The following is a 7,928-nucleotide window of genomic DNA, read 5'->3' on the forward strand; positions in this document are numbered from 1 at the left end:
TGGAGTGAGGTATTTATAGGAGAGCTTCACCCTTTCCCAAATCTGAAAATTAATAAGAGGCAATCTAGCTTTAGACAAGCTTAGGTAATGTGTCTAATGGTGGTAGAGCGAGGAGATTGGTGAGTGATTTAGGGGATTATGGAACCTTTGACTTTGCTTGTTTAACAAGTCATTGACCCATGATGTGATTAATACTCCGACCTGATTGATGCAACGTGATTTCACAATTGAAGTCGTTCCCGAGTATTACCGTGTAACTTCGTCCGGAAATATACGACCTACCGATTTAGGTTTTTTGCCCAAAACGTCGAAACTTGACTTTCGAGGTGAAAAATACCTAGAGATGAGTTACAGATAAACTTGGTGTCTATTTTGACTAGAAATAATATTTTGAAGCCAAAGGAGAAATTGGAATTCGATTCCGAGTTACGGAACTCAAAACAGGGCGAAAACTCGATAAAACGACTCGAAATCGTCTCGACAACTTTTATTCTCCAAAAATCTTGAAAAATAGGGCAAGCAAGAATATTATAATACAAGACTAAAACTCAACTTAGGTTTAACCTAAAACATTACTGATTAATTTCTATAATTAATTCATTAAAAACTAATTACTTAATTAAAAGTGCTCGAAAAAACACAGTGTTACGAGTCGAGTTTCGAACTGAGCAAATCCTTATGAGCTGAATCAAGATGAACACTGATTCAACTTGACTCAGTTTTTTTCGGCCGTACAGATACCTAATACATAAATAAATTAATTAATTAAAAGTAGAATCTCTATGAACGCACTTATCCTCACTATCTAGAAGATAGATTTGTTCCTGTTGTATTCCATAAAAATTATATTTAGTTGCATGGCGGAACTAACATTTTATAGGCTCTGTGCGGAGAAAAATGACGATTCTTATTTATTATAAAAAATAAGTGAAATTAATATTTAAAAATTTAAATGAAAATGACATTTTAAGCAAAATGAGTATCCTTTATTTATAAAAAAATTAATGCTGTAAAATAATTACAATAAAGTTTTAAAAAAAAGATTTTGTGGAAATCATGAAGATGTAAAATATATTTTCTTTTGTTTTTGATTTATTATTGTTATTCTTTGGTAACTTAAGTCTAACATATTTTTAATATTTTGGTCACATTAGTCTTAAACGATTTCACACGTTGTCCACTCAAGGGAAAGTCTAGTTTTAATTATAGGTCAATTATGACAATATAATATAATAATTATTACAATCTACATAATATTGAATAAATATATGTGTGGAATAAAATAATTAATAAAAGCAAGAATTTTTTTTCGTGGAATAAGATTTTTTTATATAACAATAAAAACTGTGAAAATGAAAATTATTTAAGGTAAAAAATTGATCTATATTAACTATGAGCCTTCTCCAACATAATTTCATAAGGGAGGGCTCCCTTGTTGATAAAAACTTGAAAACAGTATCTTCTTAAAAAAAAGGTTCATCATAATCTAAAAAGTAATTCATACATCTATTGGCTTACTTGTAGGTATGAGAAAACAGAAAATGTTTTCTCACACGTACATGTAAAATGATTTAAAGTTTTTTGCTTATTTACGGATTCACTAATATGCACTTGTTCATTTATATATTAGTAATTCGATAGCATGACATAACCCTTTGTCAAAGGAAATATATTTTAGATATTTTAGTAGGTGGTACATGTTTCCTCGATTCCAAGCCTATACCAACTCCTATAGTTAGAATAACCAAACTACACCAAGATGATTCACCAACCTACATAGATCCAACTTTCTATAGATGATTGTTAGTGAAGTTTCTCTATCTCACCAATACCATACCTCACATTGGGTTTGGTGTCCAACAATTGAGTCAATTTATGGCTCAACCAACCACTCACCATTATAAGGCCTTAGGCAGAGTTATTCGATATATCAAAGGCAATCTTGGTCAGAGGTACGTTGTTTTATCCAAGTTCCTCACGTTTGAAGTTTAAGGCCTTTAATGATTCCGATTGGGCTGCTTGCATAGATTCTAGAAAATCTATAACTGGTGTTATGTTTTCTCAGGAAATTCTCTTGTTTCTTAGAAACTCGTGAAGCAAAACACTTTTGCTAGATCCTTCTTCGATGCTAAGTATCGTTCTTTGGCCTCTACTTTTTGTGAAATTCAATGGTAGACTTATTTACTTGAGAATTTTAAAATTCCTTTCATGCAACATGCTTTATTATATTGTGACAATGACTCAATTAGATATATATAGCTGTCAATTTTGTGTTTCATGAAAGAACAAAACACATTGACATTGATTGTCATGTGGTTAGAGAGAGGCTTCAATCAAAGCTTTTCCATCTATACTTATCCCTACTAGGAATGATCTTGCGGTCATCTTTGATATAGGATCAAATTTGAGAATATCTTACTCAAAAATAGCTCTGGTGCCAATTGTAAGACTCAGATTTCAACTAAAAAATAGCTCTGCAAAATGAAGAGTTAAAGTGCAGTGGATAATATTGCAGAAAATAAACAGAAATAAATCAAAGAGGAAAGGGACAAGAGAGTACACAAATGTTTTATACTGGTTCACCTTCTTGTCCACCGAAGGCTACATCCAGTACTCTTGCAGCACAAGAGATTTTCCATTAAATATTATGAGTTGTAATTACAATATCTCACCCCGAGATCTCTATGTACCTTACACACTCACTAATACTTATACCCTTGGAAAACACATTTTCAAGTAACTCTATCCCCTTTCTATTCACACCCTTGTGAAAGAAAGTAATTACAATGAATGGAGAATTACAATGATGGCTCGGATTGCCTTTACAAGTATGAAATATAATAACACTTACAATTCAATCAACTCTTTTGTATACTTAGTAATAATGCTCTTTATTACAAAACTTTGAAACACTTTACTTCAAGCAACTCAGAAAAATAGCTTTGAAAGTTTGAGTTCAAGTTGCTAGAAGTGCATAAAACTACTTTAGAAAAGTGTAGGAAAGTTGTGAGAAAAGTGTGAAAGAGTTATGAAAGAGTTGTTAAATGATTGTGAGTTCTAAGGCCTTTAAATAGGCTTTCCAATCAGTCATTGTGCCTTTATGAAAGAGTATGAGTTGTTCGGAATGAAGACATTTCGTTTGGGATGAAAACTCTTGAGTTTTAAATCTGAAAAACTGATGTAATAGCTCTCAGTAACCGATTACAACATTGAGTAATCGATTACCTAAATGTTTTGTCCAACAATGAATTTAATATTCACTTAGAGTAATCGGTTACTCAAATTTGAGTAAGCGGTTACTCCAATTCAAATTTTGTTGGATAACTGATTCTCACTCATGTAACCTATTACTCAAATTCCAGTAACCTGTTACACAGTATTTTAAAAAAATATTTTTATTTAAAACTTGAAGTGTTTCAATTTCTTTTAAAATATTTTGAGCATTACTACTTTAGTATATTAAAGAGTATAGGATAGAAGTACCTATTTAGACTTAGACTAGTTGTCTTAAAGATTTAATCTTCTTGGTCTTCATAAGTAATCTTCATTTTCTTCTTTTTGGAGATGTTGGTGTCTTCATCAAAACCTTGTCAAGGTCAGGAGCAAAGATCTTCTTCACAGGTTTGGTGTCCAACAATTGAGTCAATTTGTGGCTCAACCAACCACTCACCATTATAAGGCCCTATGCAGAGTTCTTCGATATATCAAAGGCAATCTTGGCCAGAGGTATGTTGTTTTATCCAACTTCCTCACCTTTGAAGTTTAAGGCCTTTAATGATTTCGATTGGGCTGCTTGCATAGATTCTAGAAAATCTATAACTGGGTGTTGTGTTTTCTCAGGAAATTCTCTTATTTCTTAGAAACCCATGAAGCAAAACACTTTTGCTAGATCCTCCTTCGAAGCTAAATATCGTGCTTTGGCCTCTACTTTTTGTGAAATTCAATGATTGACTTATTTACTTGAGAATTTTAAAATTCCTTTCATGCGACATGCTTTATTATATTGTGACAATGACTCAGCTAGATATATAGCTGTCAATTATGTGTTTCATGAAAGAACAAAACACATTGATATTGATTGTCATGTGGTTAGAGAGAGGCTTCAATCATAGCTTTTCCATCTATACTTATCCCTACTAAGAGCAAATTGCATATATCTTCACCAAAGCTTTGGATCCATCTCGATTTAATTACTTACTCTCCAAACTGGGAATAATCAACTATATTCTCTAGCATGCGGGCGGGGTGATATTAAAGGTAAGTCAAGTAAGCCATGATTTATACCATAATCTTTCTAACCAAGGCACCTTGAATCCTGACATGGGTAATTCAGTTTGTGGCCAAGGAAAGTTGGATCTACACCATTGTACTATTTTTGGTAGAAAATGTTGTTGAGTGCTTTGTTATTGTATTTCCGGTGAATATATTGAATATGGTGGCTGAGAAGAAATTTTCCTCTCTGTAAGAAGAATAACATTCCCCACTATTGTTTCTTTTTTATTATATTTTAAATAAATCAATGGTGTATATTAAAAATATTGAATTGTTAGATTTTCACCATTAAATAATGTAACAGAATAACTTATTTATGAATGAAAGAAGTTTAAGATTTGATAAGATGAAATCAAAGTGGAAGGTTCATATTCATAAAAGGCGCAAAGTTTAAAGAGTTGTATACAGTTTTTTCAAAAATAAATATTAGTTTTTACCTAAAGGAAAATAAAGTGTAATAGTTTTCTAAAAACAAATTAAGAAAAAGATAACTTGAGCACGCCACCTCTAGTAACTTCAACTTTTTAAATGCTTTTTAACCTTTAACTGTTTAACCGAAAAACCTAGACACTTTTGAGTATCACTCTATGCTTGTTGTCTCTATCTAAATACCAAAGTGAGAGATCGCTATCACTACATAATATATTATATATAAGCAATTATCCATCACTAGATCAAATCACTTTCAAGCAATACACTTTTAGTCTAAGCTTTTATATATTATATTGACATAAAACTTGAACTCAAAATTGCCGACAAAATCTTCAACTTAATTAAACACGTCAACATAATGTTCACGACAAAGCCTTCATTAACTAACATTTTTTTTTTGGATTTGAACTTTTAGTCAAGTCATGTAATTTGAACATCAAGTTTGACTTTAAAATTTACATTTGACACTATGCTGATTTATCATCATTTCTTACTTTATATTTTTATAAGTATATATTTAAAAAAGAGTTTAAAATCTATGCACTGACAGTGTAAAGTTTTTTACACTGTCAGCACATCATTCACCATTAATTTGTATTACTTTTATTTGAGAGTCATGGTGATTAACAAATCAACGGTGGATAATTTACTGACATAATAAAAAACTCTTACACTGTTAATGTATACATATTAAATCCTTTTAAAATAGAAAAACACAAGACTATTGTATATTATCTCTATTTTTCTAAACACCTATATATAAACATGAGGCAATTTGGCTCAAGACTAATATAGTTGGGATAGCTTTTTCAGAAAGGATTTACTTGTAACTATAAGTCCAGTTTTACTTAGGTGAGAATATGTAAACTAAATAACTTTCACATAACCTGAACAAACTGAACAATAATACATTAATTCTAGCCATCTATAAATGTGGCATGCAAATATATAGCATCATAGCTATAATACAAAGTCCTTAAACCTTAATATAGTTATTACAAAAACATTCTAACAAGTGCACTATACCTGTCTTTGTGTAGGTACTAACACACCTTAAACTGCACTCTAGCTAGCCCACCTAATTAAAATGAAGCACACTCTTATATTATATATAACTTCCAATAAGAAAATTAGGATCATTAATTAAAACTTTCTTATTGGTTAATTAGGCTCCTAATGATAGCAGCTTCAGCACTATCAGAATCAATTGTTGTCAACAACTGAGAGAGCCTTTGACTTAAGTCATCAACTTCTCTGTGTAAGTTTCTGATGTAGGTGCATGTTTCTTGTAGGACCTTTGATGCTGAAACCTGAACAACACATAAAATCATGAGTTATTCAACAAAGTAACTATCTTATGAACATTTATATGCTGCTGAGTGTCCTTTGTTAAGAAAGAACATAGTTGGAAAAAAATTAGAGAGAAAAGGAAGAAGCATAGATGTATTCAGAGTCCTACACATGGTCAGTGAGGCCAATGTTGAGGACTATAGTATAGTACATTAACTACACCAAACATATTTAATTATGTACTATGCTATCCTATTCAGAGACCATAAAGGAAGATTCGTTTCACTAATTGGTCCAAATTAACCACATGGTTGTTATGGTAAAGAGAGATGCTTTTTGTTTGGAAATTTTGACAAATTTTTTGAGGCACTCTTAAATGAATTTAAAATATAACTGTATATAAAATTGTGAATAAGAGTATCATTTGTTTTCTTAACTTATACATTTTCTTTTAATAAAATTCATTACAAATAAAAAAACTATATAAAAATTGATTGTTTAAATCGGTTCGGAATATCAAAAGTTTGATTTATATGTTACTCAATTCATATAGCTAAACATAAATAATATGATAAGGTTTTGATTATTGTTGTTACAATTTGATTCAGAGTTCAAAATCTGTGATTTTAGATATAATTTTTAAGATACTATAAAGTGTTTTTAAGATACTATTGTATGAAGATTCTCGTTTTATGGGGTTTTGCATTTTTTTTATTATCTTATCTTTCTATATTTCAAAAGCTACATGTATAAATATGTCCCAGTCAAAGGTTGCCATAGAGATCTGCATAGATTTTGGAATTGTTTGGAGCTATGCCCTTAATATATGGGTCAAAATTTCAGTCTATATCACTTCACTATTTAATACTATTATTATATGATTTACATGTCCTACACGAACCACACCCCATTATTTAATTAGCTTCTTCCTACACTATCCCTTCCAGAAATTTGTAGCAAGAAAAAACAAACAATTACATTCGCATCCTATATTTTCACAAATATACATATTACCCTACGTGAAAACTATATAATTTATTTCACACCTAGCTTTAGCCCAAGTAATGTTAAGCAACAACTTTAAATTATTTTAAGCAATATAGTGGTGAAAGCTTGATGAACATATATAATATAATGTTTATAATTAACTAATATGAGAGTCAATTAAAATAAGAAAATGGTGTATGAAAATACCTTATCAGAGCGCCTATGGTGAATCTCAGGAACAAGTTGACGCAACTTTGAAACAAGATCAATGATTTGGTCATCAGAGATCCTTGTAGAACCTGAAGATTGATGCCTGGACCTTCTGCTAGACATATCCTTTAGACTTTGGTGTAAATATTTTACTTATATATATTTTTTTAAGGTCTAGTTTTAACTAGTGTTTTGCTTCAATTGAGTTTAATATATAACTTCTAGCATAAAGAACCAAAAAGATGCAAGTGAGAGAGAGAATAAGGAGAGGACTATAGTAGTGTTATGTTGGATACAAGCTAGGTATGCAAGAATGGAAAAAGTGATAAGAGAGATTATAAAGGAAATGGAAGGACCACAAAAGAAAGGTTAGTGTGTGAGAGAGAAAGAGGGTACAATAACAAAGACAACGATGTTTGTAGTGAAGAAAACATATGCATTGGGAGAGTGGTGACCTATAAGCTTGGTGTTTAATTAAAATGTTATAAGGAGAGAAAATAGGTTTCTTCTTTTGTGGGTGTTCCCAAATTGGGGTTTGATCTCAAGTGGCTGAACAAGAGTGTGTTTGTTTTTAAGCTAACAATGTGGGCCTTCATGTACATGTCTCTATAAGCAGGACCATGTGATATATCACATGAAATTGATAAATAATGTTTTTCTTAGTTAGATATAAATTTATGTGACAAAAGTTGGATATTATTGTATTTTGCATATAAAACTAGAATTAATGCATGTGA

At 30.9% G+C, this 7,928-nt stretch overlaps 1 protein-coding gene across 1 annotated transcript; it reads right to left on the reverse strand.

Moving 5' to 3' along the window:
- LOC109335228 (transcription factor PRE6-like) lies at nucleotides 5,667-7,648 on the reverse strand. The gene is made up of 2 exons (XM_019571343.1): nucleotides 7,189-7,648; nucleotides 5,667-6,014 (listed from the first exon to the last, which is right to left on the reverse strand). Exons 1-2 carry the CDS (start codon nucleotides 7,312-7,314, stop codon nucleotides 5,859-5,861), a joined length of 282 nt encoding a protein of 93 aa, XP_019426888.1. The 5' UTR covers nucleotides 7,315-7,648; the 3' UTR covers nucleotides 5,667-5,858.

The sequence above is a fragment of the Lupinus angustifolius genome, chromosome LG20, assembly GCF_001865875.1.
Source record: "Lupinus angustifolius cultivar Tanjil chromosome LG20, LupAngTanjil_v1.0, whole genome shotgun sequence".
Classification (NCBI taxonomy): Eukaryota; Viridiplantae; Streptophyta; class Magnoliopsida; order Fabales; family Fabaceae; genus Lupinus; species Lupinus angustifolius.

What these genes read in the sequence shown, in the direction of transcription:
- LOC109335228 (XM_019571343.1), bottom strand. Translation starts at nt 7,314, where the DNA reads ATGTCTAGCAGAAGGTCCAGGCATCAATCTTCAGGTTCTACAAGGATC. An exon ending in ACCATAGGCGCTCTGATAAG is followed by an intron (nt 6,015 to 7,188) that starts GTATTTTCATAC and finishes TGTGTTGTTCAG; the next exon opens with GTTTCAGCATCAAAGGTCCT.